The following is a 15,701-nucleotide window of genomic DNA, read 5'->3' as shown; positions in this document are numbered from 1 at the left end:
CAGTGAGCAATTGGAGAACTATTTGAGAGCAAAAGACAATTAACTTCTTGCTGGCGTAAGGCTCATTTCTAAATGCTAATATTGGTATGCTCAGAAATTCTAGACTACCAGCACCTATAGAAAATACTTTATTGTACATTCAGCGTTCTCAACAAGCTTTATATGCACACTATTAAGATACAATAAGCATGAGCTGCACTCCTTATTTAGGCCTAATTACAATTAAAAGGGCATTCTCAACTGAAAACCAAAGAAATTTAATAAATGACGAGCTAGCAGTACTTTAAGGCGATGTATCCATCTGAGTCCTCCTGCCAGTTTCTATGATTCTACAACAGTAGTCCCTAAACTGTGGGTTGCACCCTCCCAAGGGGGCGCAGAGGAATGCCAGGGGATGGGAAGCACGTGGCAGGCCCAGGCCAGCCAGACACTGCCCCCAGCCCTGCTCCAGTCCCAACCGCAACTCCCCTCCTGGCTTCAGCTCCCAGACACAGCCCCCGGTGCAAGCTTAGCGTTGCAGGTGCCCAGTTTTCAATCAGAAATTCAGGTCAGAATGGGGACTGGCAATGTCCAGTCAACACCGCTGACCAGACACTAAAAGTCCGGTTACCCGCAGTAACTGGCCTTCGCTGCTGGGGGGCAGGAAGAGCAACAGCTGCTGGAAGGGCCTCTGGAGAAGCACTCGGGGATGGCTCTGGCAAGAGAGGTACTGGTGGCTCCCCCATCCTGCCCCAAGTGCGGCTCTCCCTCCTTTGTCCTGCCCCAGTCACCCTCTATCTCCAGAGTGCAGCTTGCCCTCTCGCATCCTGCCCCAGACACCTCCCACAGCCCTGGAGCATGGCTCCCCAACCTCCACCCTGCCCCTATCACTCACCATCCCCTCCCTATGCCACTCAACTCCCCACCTGGTTTCCGGGCAGGCGCAGACCAGGTAAGGGAGAGACATGATTGAAAAAGTTTGGGGGACCACTTTTTTTTTTTTATTATTATTCAAAGTGCTTTTCTTTCCCTTGTTGCTGTGTGAAAGATCCACACAAACAGTAGGCATTCTTCCTATAGGAAAAAACTTGAAACTGTTTCAAATACACAACTACATAAACAAACTATTTTATCTGATCTCTTTCAGTTACAGTTACTTTAGAGGTTACTCATCACAAAAGTAGGTAAATAGTTTTGCAGACAGAAGTTTGATTTTTAAGTCAACAGTGGTCCTTCAAATTTCAGTGGTATTTTTGCCTGACTAAAGAATGAAGGAGCAAGGCCAGTGTTTACAAAATGATCATGAAAAGTCTGGAAAATGTATCCATTTAACCAATGCCACATGTACTAAAGGTTTATATAGTGTATGTGGTTCTGTTCCAAAGGCGTTTAGTACTCCTAAAGTTGAATGTGCTTGATCTTACCAAAGGCTCATTTACTATCCTAGTTAGGATTTTGGTTTGACTGAAAAACAGCTAAGCCAGTAAGCTCATTGATCCGACAACATCATGTATACTGAGCGCATATGTGCAGATGACTTGAAATCAGCCTCTTCTGAATTTTGTGACTGCAAAAATGCATGTGAACCCCCACAATTTATATGTATGAGTAGGCATTTGTGCACCAAATTCAGGTAACGTGATTTTCATTTACCCAACTCAGGTAGCTAGATGTTCAACTACCCGATCTGTATGCTTTAAAACAGGCACACACATTCCTGTGAAAATGTGGCTCAAGTATGTAAATTAGGTACAGTACAGAAAAGTAATTGCCATGTAGTGAGTAACTCTGACAAGGAAAACCACAATAACTTACTGCTGTTGTGAAAGAAAAACTAAAGGCTTAAATAATGAAGTGTTGGCTTCCTGTTGCTAGTATTTTTACTTCAGAGTGTTAGTTGAAATACTTGCAAGTATTTCAGCTCTCATTTGAGTCATTTTTCACCATTAAACAAGTACAGTATTTACAAAGATCACTGCACTATGAATATGCTGTCCTCTGTTTTTGAATTGTGTCTGAAATTAAAAGTCCATACATATGGCAATAATCCACATCTGCTTCCTACCCCACACCTGTACCACCTTCATTCCATCTTTCTCTCTTAAATTACTGTGCTTTTTCTTGCCACATGATAAATTACCAATGGTATGTTGACATGAAAAGTTCTCACATTACACATAATGGAACCTATGCAACTCCTGAGCAATTGCATATTGCTGTCAAAATAATTTATCCTTCGCATTATGGCATGAATACATCCCTTGTCTTAGCCATTTGAATTACAGCTATGAACAGTGTTGGTAATATTTAAAAAAAATTACAATCTGTACATTTGTCAGGAAAGTGACTGAATAAAACAAACACTCAGAATTGACTTTCATTATAATAAATACTTTGCACTTTTTGAAAGAAAGAACATTTTTGTTCAAAAAGTTTTCAATCACAAAGAATCAGTCGGGGTGCATTTTTAACTCACTGTAAAAGCAAAACAGCTAAGAGAAGATGTAAAATGGAGCTATTTCACAGTTGATGTCATTTGATTAGTAAGGAACTCTAGATTTGAAATCCTGCACAGGGTCTGGATATAAGTATCTGAAAATTTACAATGACGATGTAATAAAATGCAATTCTTATATTCCTTTTAAAGGTGATGTCTGATTATTAAAAGTACACCTCTACCCCGATATAACGTGACCCAATATAACATGAATTTGGATGTAACATGGTAAAGTAGTGCTCGGGGGTGGGAGGGGGAGGGCTGCGCACTCCGGCAGATCAAAGCAAGTTCGATATAACACGGTTTTCACCTATAATGCAGTAAGATTTTTTGGCTCCCGAGGACAACATTATATCGGGGTAGAGGTGCACACTTGAAAAATACACTTGAGTCCTAAAGGCAAGGCTGTGACTCATCGAACATTTCCTCTCAACAGATATTGTTCACCACTATATCATTAGATTATTCAGAGGCTTCCTACTTAAGTGCTCTTCTCAGTAGAGACCTGTTGTCAGCATTTTGTCTCAATCAGTAAAGGAGAGGATGAGGCCTTCAAGAATCATAGCCAGCCAACTGCAGTGAGCACTAATTCAATCAACCTGGTTACATATGAATACCTATTATCACATTCATATTCTAAAAGTTTGGAAGCATATATAACCATACAAAATAATGTGAACAAAGCTTCGGCAGATTTTCTCCCAAGAAAACAAGTCTCAATAGATACCACAAATAGAATTAATCTTTTGTTGAAAGGCTAGTCTTGTTCCTTTTTAGTAAAACTGTTCTGTCAAGACTTCCACTGACATCTCTGCAGCACATGGACAAAATGATTTTGTTTCACTAACTGAGATAAAATGGAGCTTATTTATACTGGCAGTTTTTATTAAAGTTTAACCATAAACTTTTCAAAGAGGCCTCAAACCCATCCCCTAACTCAACATGCTTATTTCTGTGTGCAAGCAATATTTGCATAAAATTTAGAACTGTGCACAAAACTTGCCACATCTTTGAAGCATACATCATATATTTCTGAAAATGTTAAACCCACTGGATTTTGAAAGCCCAATATTCTTACTGGCATATGCAGCAAGTTAAAAGCTCTGGGAATTCTCCACAAGTTTTATTTACTGGATTTTAAAATCCATTCAGTTGTATACATCAATTCTTCTTCCTTTTCCCCCCCCCACATCCCTTGCCTAACCACATCCCTTATGGAACCCATTTCTTAGCTAATTGCTAGTTGCTGGCTAATGTGTTATTTATTAAGATATATGTGCAATGGCAATAATGTATTTTTAAATATCTCCAGACAGTATGATTGCTTACATTTAACTGAAATTGTAACAGAAAAAAGAGTCGGTTACATGTATGAAATTCTGCATTCTATGATGGAACTTTTTCATAAGAGCAAACATCTCTCCCTAGACTCATAACTCTTTTCTTTGCCTTGCTCAGTATTTCTAAGGTGGAAAAAAGAGAGACGCCCCTACTCTTACTCGGACAGTATTCCAACCACCTTTCCAAAGTAAACAGAGGTGCATTTCAACAAATTACCTTTATCTAATATAGCAAGGTTAGAATTTTTCAAAAAATTAGGTTGAATACATCATTTTATGAAAAAACAACACTTAAGGAGCAAAAATATCTTGGTAATTTCCGCAGTACATTCACATGCATACAAAACTTTCTCTGTACAAAATATTTTACTACCATAAAATCCAGAGGTAAGTCCTATGGATGTTTAATAGCCTGCCTATAATGCTTGGTCTTATTTCACTTCCCTACAAACACATACTAACAAGCACTTGGATCCATTTCTATTTTCTCCAGCTTTCAACAGAGGTCATCTAAATTTAGAATAAATGTTCCCTTGTTGAGGAACAGTAACTGGAAGTAAGACAACATTCTGTTTTGCTTAAGCAATAACTCCACAGAAGCACCACGACAAAACTATATCTGACTTTGCCTCGAAGCTTGTGAGGTAGGACATATTTATTCTTGAGTTTACCAACTGTACTGGTACCTTTGAAGATTATCACCACTAAAATACACTTAAACCCATTAAGACCTTTTCCCCATGCCATTTAAGATTAATAATGGAAGCTAGTCAGCATAAAAGTGTGGTCTGAATAACAGATATGCCACTCAGCTGATCACTTGCACTCATTATTTTCCTACAAAACAGCCACATTTGTTCAATCCAAATGGAAATGCCAACAAAGTACAACCATCAAAGCAGATTAAAAATTTTTTGTATGTTGTGGTCCGAGCTCTCCATTAGAGGAAGTGGAGGACCAGCTTCAAGATGTTTAGGCAGGGGTACCAGCTAGGTTTCAGAATAAGGAGGCGAGCAGGTTTTGGTAACCTTAGTAACAATACTGATATCATTTAAAGAAAGATGCTATTATGGCTCAAATCACCTTAGATGGCAGCAAAAGAAGTGATGAGAAGCAAGACAGTTGGGAAATGAGCTGAAGAAAAGATAGCTAAGACCTTGTAATGAACGTGTACTTGAGAATATCAGAATTTCCACAATGGGTCTGTATCAAGAAACAGAGACTCATTAAACCAGGAGTGGGCAAACTTTTTGGCCTGAGGGACGCATCAAGTTTTGTAAATTATATGGAGGGCCGGTAAGGGGAGGGGGTCGTGGCCCAACCCCCACCTCCTATCTGCCCCTCTCCAGGGACTCCTGCCCCATCCTATTCCCCCTGTTTCCTGATGGCCGCCCCGGAACCCCTGCTCCATCCACTCACCCCCGCTCCCTGTCCCTTGACCACCCGAGCCCCTACCGACCCATCCAACCTCTCCTCTCATTCCTGACACACCGCCCTGCCTCCCCGCCCCCCCGGATCCCTGACCTATCCAACCACCCCTTCTCTCTGTCCTCTGACTGCCCCGTTGCCCCATCCGACACCCCACCCTTCCTGACTTCCCCCAGGGACCTCCACCCTCATTCAACCCCGTTCCCCCCCGACCGCCCTGTCCCCCATCCACACCCCTACCCCCTAACCACCACCCCGAACTCCCTTGCCCTCTATCCAACCCTGCCTGCTCCCTGCCCCCTTACTGCGCTGCCTGGAGCGCCAGCGGCTGGGGACGCTACAGCCACGCTGCCCAGCTGGAGCTGGGCCACACCACCGCCACCACCACGTAGGACAGAGACCAGGTCAGGTCAGGCTCTGCAGCTGCGCTGCCCCAGGAGCTCACAGCACTGCGCCAGTGACGGAGTGAGCTGAGGCTGCGGGGGGAGGGGACATAGCAGGGGAGGGGTTGGGGCTAGCATCCCGGGACAGGAGCTCGGGGGCTGGGCGGAATGGTCCCACGGGCCTCTCCATTAAACTATTCATTTTACCTAGATGTCAAGGTGGAACAGTCAATCAATTAGATTTGGTATTATAGTCAATGTCTAACCATTGTTTGAGTAAACACCAGGGTTGATTAAACACTGAACTAAAAACAAATTTACTTGTGATATATTTGGATCTTTCAATATAGGAGACCCAATAACTTTACAAACTATGGGACAGATCCTCGGCTAGTGTAATGTATTGCAGCGTCATTCAAGCCAATGGCACTAAGGCAATTTACACCATGAGAATACCTGGCTCAGTATTCTCAAAGTACAAACTCCTTCATGTCCCACTGGAATGCCCACCGTTACGGAGGTAAAATGTGCAAAATGCTTAACAGTGTATAAAAACGCTACCCAGTAATCTAAGATAGGAAATGAAGAATACTCTAACTGAGACTGCAAGGAGAAGTTACAGGTAGAATAAAATTAACCAAATTAGAATTCAGGTACAACTTTGGAGATAGCATCCATACTTTTGAGAAAATCATCATACTTTTTATATTTCATCCAAAAGATGGTACACCTCTACCCGATATAATGCTGTCCTCGGGAATCAAAAAAATCTTACCGTGTTATAGGTGAAACCGCTTTATACCGAACTTGCTTTGATCTGCAGGAGTGTGCAGCCCCTCCCGGAGTGCTGCTTTACCGCGTTATATCCAAATTCATGTTATATTGGGTCGCGATATATCGGGGTAGAGATGTACCTCCAGATTACAGATGCTGAGCCATTGCTTCAGTATTGACTAAGAGGACTTACTAAGTGGCACGTTTTCCACTTCCACCCTTTATTAAAGTACTTAGATTTTCCTAGGACATTTCTCTTCCTTGCATTGACTGGACTAAGTTGAGCTGGGCCTAAAGTCTGAAGATATGATTGCAGAAGTGTTAGAAAAGGCAGACACTCAATTTGATTATTATCAGTGTGCTAAGTAGCTTCCATTCGTAGGTTTTAAACAGATTTCTTCTCCTTACTTTTTAAAGCTCATTACCATGTAAGGCCAGGAGTTTCACCATTCTTGGAGGCTTTCTATGCATTTCAGGAATGGGTACTTGATAGCTAGAGAACTATTTAATTAGATAACCGTGCATTGTTCGGACTTTTTCAAAGTTATTTAATAAGAGAATATGAGAGATTCTTTCAGGCACGCAGATTGCAAATTAATTTCAGCTAAACATACCACCACAAAAGAGGACTAAAACACTAGCTTGCACTCATCATGAATCTCAATGGACTGGTTGACAGTCTCAAAAATGAGTCAGTTTTATCACGTATAAGGTTAAGATTTTGTCATGGTTATTTTTTAGTAAGAATGTCATTGACAGGTTGCGGGCAATAAACAAAAATTCACATAAGTCCGCAACCTGACTTTTACTAAAATTATGGAGGGGAAGGGGGACTGACAGCCCCAGCACCCTCCGCAGCCATGGGGGCTGACGCTGAAGAAGTCACAGAGGTTTGTTAAAGTCATGGAATCCATGACCTCCGTGATTAAATCATATCCTTTATCATGAATAATGGGGAAAAACAAAATCAGATTGCATTTGTAGAAAGCCATGCACTAGAGTGACAACTGCCATAAAGTAACACTTGGTTTTAAATAATATCTTTCATACTTAGAGTATCCCATAGTGCTAAGCAATGGGTTAAAAAATAAATGACTGCAGTAACTCCGTTGGCAAACGGAACAATGACTGCACACTTAGTAATAGTGCGCACACAGCCAATCTTTGATGAGAAAGGATGTTGATTAGAATACCAGGATACGGTTGTATACTCCAGCTGAGGCCTCACTACTGCTCAGTAGAGCAGGACAATTGCCTCCCATGTCTTAAACACAACACTCCTGTTAAATACACTCCGGAATGATATTAGCCTCCTTTCACAACGGCACCACATTGCTGACGGATATTCAATTTGTGATCCTCTACTACCCCTGAATCCTTTTCAGCAATAGTGCCACCCAGCCAGTTATTTTCCATTTTGTAGTTGTGCATTTGATTTTTCCTTCCTAACCAAAGTACTTTGCACTTGTCTTTTCTGAATTTCAGCTTGCCAATTTCAGACCAACTCACCATGTTGTCAAGGTCATTTTGAATTCTAATCCTGTCCTCCAAAGTGCTTGGAAGTCCCACTAGCTTGGTTTTATCCGCAAATTTTACAAACACACACTCCACCCCATTATCCAAATCAGCAATGAAAATATCGAATAGTATCAAACCCAGAACTGATCCCTGTGGGAAACCACCAGATATACCCTCCCAGTTTGATAGCAAAACACTAAACTACTCTGAGTATGGTCTTTCAACCAGTTGTGCACCCACCTTATATCCATCTATACCATACTTATATAGTTTGCTTATGAGAATGTAATGTGGGACTGTGTCAAAAGCCTTACTAAAAATCAAGATACATCATCTGCTTTCCCCTCTCCATGAGTAAGGCTGCGAGTTTGTCACGGAAGTCATGGATTCCGTGACTTTCCAGGACCTCAGGGACTTCTGCAGCCAGCCCCTGGGCCAGCCGCACACTCCTCCCCCAGCAGTAGCAGCAGGAGTTTGGGTGTGGGAAGGGGTTCATGGGTTGGTATGCGGGAGGAGGCTCTGGGCAGCACTTACCTGGAGTGTGGGAGGGGGAGGGGGCAACATCTCTTAGCTCCTATACAGAGGCATGGCCAAGTGGTTCTGTGCGCTCCTCCCACTTGAAGGCACCTCACCCACAGCTCCTATTGGTTCCTGGCCAATGGGAGCTGCAAAGTCAGTGCTCAGGGCAGAGGCAGCATGCAGAGCCTTCTGACCACGCCTCCGCCTAGGGGCTGCAGGGACATGTTGATGAAATGAAAACCAATGCACTGCTGCGCCAACAAGCACTCGTTGTGCTCCCCCCACCCCCAAAAAGATTTAGTCAGGAGTATACAGTACAAGTCACGGACAGGTCACAGGCTGTGAATTTTTCTTTACTGCCCATGACCTGTCCATGACTTTTACTAAAAATACCTGTGACTAAAATGCAGCCATATCCATGAGGCCAGTAATCCCCTCAAAAAAGGAAATTAGGTTGGTTTTGCATGATTTATTCTTGACAAATCCATGCCGGCTATTTCTTATATTCCTATTAATCTCTTGGTGTTTAAAAAATAATTGTTTAATAATTTATTCCAGCATCTTTCCAAATTTCAAAGTTAGGCTGACTGAACTATAATTCCCTGAACTTAGTTGTTCTTGTTAAAGACAGGAACTATGCTTACTCTTCTCCAGACCTCTGATACCTCACTCATCCTCCAGGAGTTCTCAGAGATAACTGCTAAGAATACAATTTAGTCACAGAGGTCTGTGACTTTAATGAACCTCCGTGACTTTAGCACAGGGGAGGGAAAACTTTTTGGGCCGAGGACCACATCTGGGTGGGGAAATTGTATGCAGGCCTGGCACAGGGGGTTGGGGTGCGGGAGGGAGTGCAATGTTCAAGAAGGGGCTCAGGGCAAGGGATTGGGGCAGAGGAAGGGTGCGGGGGATATGAGAGGGCTCAGGGAAGGGGGTTGGGGTGCAGGGTGTACGAGGGGGCTCAGGGCAGGGAGCTGGGGTGCGAAGTGCAGGCAGAGGGCTTAGGGCATGGAACTGGGGTGCAGGAAGGCTCCGGGCTCCGGGGTGGCAGCGGTGCGCACCAGGGCTAGGACAGGCTCCCTGCTTGCCTGCCCTGTCCCCAGCCCTGTGTCACTCCAGGAAGTGCTGCGGCCCCTCAGGGACGGAGGGCATAGGGCTCTGCGTGTGCTGCCCTTGCTGTGCCTCCAGGTACCTCCCTCTGAAGCTTCCATTGGCAGTGGTTCCCTGCCAATGAGAGCTGCAGGGGACGGTGCCTGGAGGTAAAAAAAACCACACAGAGCCCTCTGCCCCCCCCAGCCCAGGGCCACAGGGACATCCGCTTCTGGAGAGCGATGCGGGGCTGCAGCGCCATGGGGGGCAATCCCGTGGGCCGTAGTTTGCCCACCCCTGCTTTAGCATCACCGCCCCCCTGCATGCCAGAGGCTAGAGCCCCTCCCCTGTAGAAGGCAGGGCTCAGGCTGTCAATCACTCTATCCCCCCCTGGGGTTCAGACTTCAGTCCCCCCAGCGGTTAGCATACCCCTCTCCCATGTTATTTTTAGTAAATGTCAGGTTGCAGGCTTCCATGAATTTTTGCTTATTTCCTGCGATGTGTCCATGAGTTTTACTAAAAATATCAGACAAAATCTTAACCTTAATAATTGCTAATGGTTCTGAGATTGCTTCAGCTAGTTCTTTAAGTACCTAGGATGAATTTAATCAGATTCTACAAAGTTTCCAGTTTTGTAGGAGTCCCTTCCCGATTATCAGGTCACTAAAACCCTCCTGATGGAGCCATATTGGCCTCTTACTGTTCTCCCTATCTTTTCTTTGCATCAAGATGGTTTGCAGTTCCTTCTTTAATATCTTCTTGAGAAGCTACCAAACTCCTTCCTCCTGAGCTACTTTCTCCTTTAGAGTTTCTTCCCATGGGACCTTATTTCCTGTTCTTTGAGTTTCAGTCTGTTTTTTTAAATCTATTGTTCTTATTCTGCTGCTCTCGCTTTCCTTAGAAATCCATCATTTCATGATCACTTTTACCCAAATTGCCTTCCACCTTCAGCTTGGCTACCAATTCCTCCCCGTTGGTCAGAATCATGTCTAAAACGGCGGTCCCCCTAATTACTTCCTCCACTTGTGAAACAAAAAGATGTCCCCAATACATTCCAAGAACTAACTGGGAATGTTGTGTTTTGCCGTATTATCTTTTCAACAAATATTTGGGTAACTGAAGTCCCCCCATTACTCCCAGGTCTTATGTTTTGGATATTTCTGTTATTTGTTCTAGAAAAGACTTATCTAACTCCCTTTCCTGATTTAGTGGACTGTAGCAGACCCCTGCCATATCGTCACCCCTATTTTTATCCCTTTTACCCAGAGACTTTCAATTGGTCTGCCTCTCACCTCCTTCTGCACTTCAGAACAGGTGTATATATTCCAGATGTATAATGCAACACCTCCTCCCTTTTTAGCCTGTCTGTCCTGAACAAGCTATACCCCTCTATACCAACATTCCAATCATGAAACTTATCCCTCTAAGTCTCTGTGATGCCATTAAGTAAAAATTTAGTTTATGGACTAATATTTAAATTTCTTCCTGTTTATTCCCTACTGATGAGGCTTAATCCATTACTGTTAGTTAAGAACAGAGATTACTGAATTAACAAATAAATGCAAAGCGTTTGTCTCTAATCAGATGTTCACTACAAAAATGCTGATTTAAAATGTAACAACAATGATAAGTAAGTACTTGGGTGACCCTCTCTGTACTAAGTCATGTACTTTGTTGTAGTATTAGCTTGTACCAGTGAAAGCTTAAAAATAAAATAAAAAAAAGACAATCTCAGGGAAAACCTTAAAAAAAAATCTAGCTATACCTAAATTTATCTACCAACATATATGCTGGTTGGCCCACAGGGCTTCTCCACATTGGCTATATCAATAAAAAAATCTATGTGGTTAAAGATTTTAATAGTGGAAGAGTATTCTTAACAGAATCTATTTTGGTACAATTAAAATGTCTGACTTTTTATTAAAGTTTAAAACACTACATTGAGCATGTGTAAAAAGGCCATTGTGAGGTCAGCAAGAGGACTAAGAGTTTAAACCAAGATCACTGTCTTTATAAGTATTTTATAAGATGTGCAGCCAGTAGAGTTTGCACTATGTATGAGAAACTGCAAAAGATCCAACTATCATTAAGTTCACTGACTAGCGGGACACAAAACCATCACCTCAGCCTGTCCTTCACTCAGTACAAATCCCACTATGCCGTCACTAAACTAACACTTTCTTCCTGAGAATAATATTCAAAATTCTGCTAGTCTGAAATGAATTAATCTTTGGAATGTACAGTATGTGACAGGGAGAATAAGATGATTCCATATCTTACCTCAAGCAAAGCAGCTGCAGGATCTCCCTGCAGGCTCTTCCCCAGTTTATCAACTTCATCTAATAAAAACACTGGATTGTTAACCCCAACAGTCTTCAAACCATTGATTATTCGACCAGGCATACTGCCAACATAGGTGCGCCTGTGTGAAACACGCAGAAAAAAGTCAGAATCAGAAGACATCAGGCATGAAAACAACAAACCAAAAGAAACAAATCTGGAAACAAGCAGCCTTACTGTAATACTTGTGTAAAAACGGTCTTTCCTCCTCTGTAATCAGTGGACAAGTATCTCATGTTTCCAATGTTGAATATACAACTGAATTAATGTAACTGATTAAAGGATGATATTCTAATCCCAATTCCTTACTGAAATATTTGTCCCAGGCAGAGTAAAGCATGTCTAAAATTCACATAGTGCATGATCACTATAAGTGGTTGAATGCAAGGTCTGGGTTTTTTTTAAACCCTTTGGCCAACCAGAAACAGATTTTTGAACTCTGCAATATTTTTATACTTTTAACAGAAGTGATACTGGTATCCTAACTGTGATACGCAGAATTAATAAATTTGGGCATAATTCCACAAATGCCAGATTCCATGAAGCCTATAGTAGGTAGGTGTGTGTCCTAACTGGAACCCATAAACAGAGATATTTTTAATTGAATAACTTCTTAAAAAAGCTTATAGTTTATTTTGCCATATTTGAACAAAACAGAAAAATTAATTTAGCAAAGCATGCATGGAATGAAAAAGTATCTATCCAAATTTGTTTAGGAAATTTGTTTGTTTTACAGTGTGGGAGAGAACTATATATATTTTACACATAAGCACACATCATTTCCTAAGTTTATCACAGTCTTTCTGCTTGTGCCATAACCAAACAAAACACTGATGGCTCAGAAGAAACTGATACATGATGTGCTATACTGCAGCAGCTATCTCATGAGCCTCACAAAGCAGACATGCAGAACAGGCCTAAATACTCTGCCATATAATCTGTATTAAACTAGTCAGAATAAACAGGAAGAGCTTTGGAAAGATGAATCCTAAAAACCATGGGAAGGGTTTTAAAACTACTAAAGGTGACTGTAAATCACTGAACTCCACAGTAATCATCATCACACCCTGTAATAATGATATGGTTTTATATTAAATTTGTCTGTTGAAGGAGTGGGCATGATTCTGTAATAGTTTAAGTGATAGTTACATTTAACTTTATAAAGTTATGACAAATTTGCTGTTATTCTCGAGGGCTCAACAACTACTGAATACATTCAGCCTCCTTAACTTTAGGAAAAATAGCAAACTAGGTAAACTGAGACGACAAACCTAACTATCAAGAGCTGTGGTGAGAAAAGATGAAGGTGGAAACATCTGTAAAACAACTTATGGCAAGTCCAGCAATATCAGGATCTTGCAAAGTGCAGTTTCAGTGGCTGTCTTAATAACCTATCATCTTTCCAAGGAAGAATCAGAAAAAAAAACAAGCAAAAAAAAATATTCTTACAGATAAAGAAACAAACCTATAACGGGAACATTTTTAAGTTGTAGCCCTTCAAAAAGTTGCATCAGTGTGTAGAAATAAATAAAACTGCCAGAGGAAGAGACTGGGAGTTGCTTTGGTTCCTACTAAAATGGGGTACTCATAATACAAGAAGGGTGAAATGGGCAATATAGGCCTCATGAGATTTTCAAGGTTCAAATGTAGAAGCAGCTTTGTTGGGCACAGGTCTCAATTCAGCAAGCATTTAAACATATGCTTAAGTCCCATGGAATTGGAGCTTAATCGCTAAAGAGTTGGACAAGAGCATGTGTTATAAACAGATGGGTAAGGGTTAATGCCTCTTTTACCTGTAAAGGGTTAAAAAGTTCACCTAGCCTAGCTAACACCTGGCCAGAGGAACCAATGGGGGAACAAGACATTTCGAAAGGAAGAAGGGAAGTTTTTCCTTTGTTTAGAGTTTCAGTTTCAGCCGGAGTGAAAAAGATCGAGGAACCAGCCTCTTATCAGAGTAGTAAGTTTTAGAAAGGAATAAATAGGTTTATGTTTATTTCTTTGTAACCTGTCTTATGCAATTAGAAGTAGAATCCAACTGGGTATTTTTTTTTTTTGCGTAACTAAATTTGTGTCCAGGGGAACATCCTCTGTGTTTTGAATCTGTTGTCTGTGAGAGTAGCTGGTATGCTAATCTCTCCCAGAGGGTTCTCTTTTACCTTTCTTTTCTTTAATTAAAAGCCTTTTTCTTAATACCTGATTGATTTTTCCTTGTTTTTAGATCCAAAGGGGATTGGATCTGGACTCACCAGGGACTGGTGGGGAAAAGGAGGGGGGATGGTTAATTTCTCCTTGTTTTAAGATCCAAGAGGTTTGAATCTGTGTTCACCAGGGAATTGGTGAAGTCCCTCAAAACTACCCAGGGAAAAAAAGTAGTGCTTGGGGGATGGTGGCAGCGATACCAGATCTAAGCTGGTAATTAAGCTTAGAAGTGTCCATGCAGGTTCCCACATCTGTACCCTAAAGTTCAGAGTGGGGAAGGAATCTTGACAGAGTGGGTAAGTAGGAAGAAATTACAGTTCCAAACAGTATCCTAACTTTTTCACAGTTATCACCCTTCCTTTCCCTCACTTCTCTCCCTTGTAACTGTAACAATTTTTAAATATGGCAAATCGAGTTAATTCAATACAGCTGTGTAATCAGTGGATTAAATTCTAACTTAAAATGTGCATGCATTTATTTACATAATTTGACATGCTAACATGGACAACTTAAATTTACAGTCTGAATTTAACAGGTACATGGATATCAATTTTCCCTTTACATCTGTAACAGCTCTCCTTGGAGAAAATTAGACTGTCTATAACCCTGTGCTTCAAAGTGCCATTGCTATAGGTGGGCACTACCCAATTTTATTATTGCATTAATTTGACAGACTCAAGACCCACAATAGTGACAAGTGATGCTAGTTTTGAAAGAGGTTAATAAATATCAAAGGCATATCTGTATGAGGGCATTAGAGAGACTAAATACAATGTGACAGGTGGAATAACGGCTTAATAATATGATAACCATGTGTCTGAACATCTTTTACTGAAATTCCTGATCATTTAAGAATCTAAATTGTTTCCAAGTTTCAATACTCAAAAATTAGTGACTGATACAATTAATTATTAATAACAAAACCTTGAACATTTAAGATCTTTTGAACTACTTTTTTCTGTCACAAATATAATTTCCTTTGCTGTGCAAAAGCATAACCGAAGCTTCATTAAGATTCCTTTCTGTAGTGTTGTTCCCCCATACCACCAATCAGTAGCAGCAGTCCATCCAAATTAAAATTTAAGAAAAGCAACAGCTTTATAAATGTTGTCCAAATGCTAGAGGTTGATATAGAAAATAGAACAAAAATATAGGAATCTTCAAAAGAACAGAAACAGGGCCCAAGTGTCATACCACAAGCCTAGAAAGTAGCTGACAGCAGCTTCTTCTAAAGACCTTATTGTAGAAAAACGCATGCTCCCTCATATGGGTCTTGTTAGGTTAGGCTAACACACTTTAACATGGACTTTCAACTTGCTTTAGGTCTTGTCCACACTAGTATCAGAATTTCGCTAGCAGTTACACAGCTATTGCTAGAGGGATTTTAACAAATTCCCTCATCAGTGCACACAGAATTTACACTAGCTGAAATATAGTATATGGTACCAAACTTAAAAAAAAAAAAATCGGATAATTTAAAAAAATGTTTCTACTACAGCTTCAGTTCTCTTTTTAATAAGGAAGTTTGCATCAGATGTAAGCAACAAACTTTTACATATGGAGTAAATGGGTGGTAAAAGCTAAGGACAGATGGAGGATGTCTGATAAAGCAGTTCTGTTTTTGTACTAAAATGC

The 15,701-nt window shown here is 41.2% G+C and overlaps 1 protein-coding gene across 2 annotated transcripts in view; it reads right to left on the bottom strand.

The window, feature by feature from the left end:
- LONP2 (lon peptidase 2, peroxisomal) overlaps positions 1-15,701 on the bottom strand; it is an 89,464-nt gene that overhangs the window by 44,109 nt on the left and 29,654 nt on the right. For both annotated transcript variants that reach the window (XM_050923067.1, XM_050923066.1), the window contains exon 8: positions 11,808-11,949. In XM_050923067.1, the coding sequence (XP_050779024.1) occupies positions 11,808-11,949 (142 nt within the window). The remainder of the gene's footprint in view (positions 1-11,807; positions 11,950-15,701) is intronic.

The sequence above is a fragment of the Gopherus flavomarginatus genome, chromosome 14, assembly GCF_025201925.1.
Source record: "Gopherus flavomarginatus isolate rGopFla2 chromosome 14, rGopFla2.mat.asm, whole genome shotgun sequence".
NCBI classification, from domain to species: domain Eukaryota; kingdom Metazoa; phylum Chordata; order Testudines; family Testudinidae; genus Gopherus; species Gopherus flavomarginatus.
This window is presented reverse-complemented; position numbering and strand designations above follow the sequence as displayed.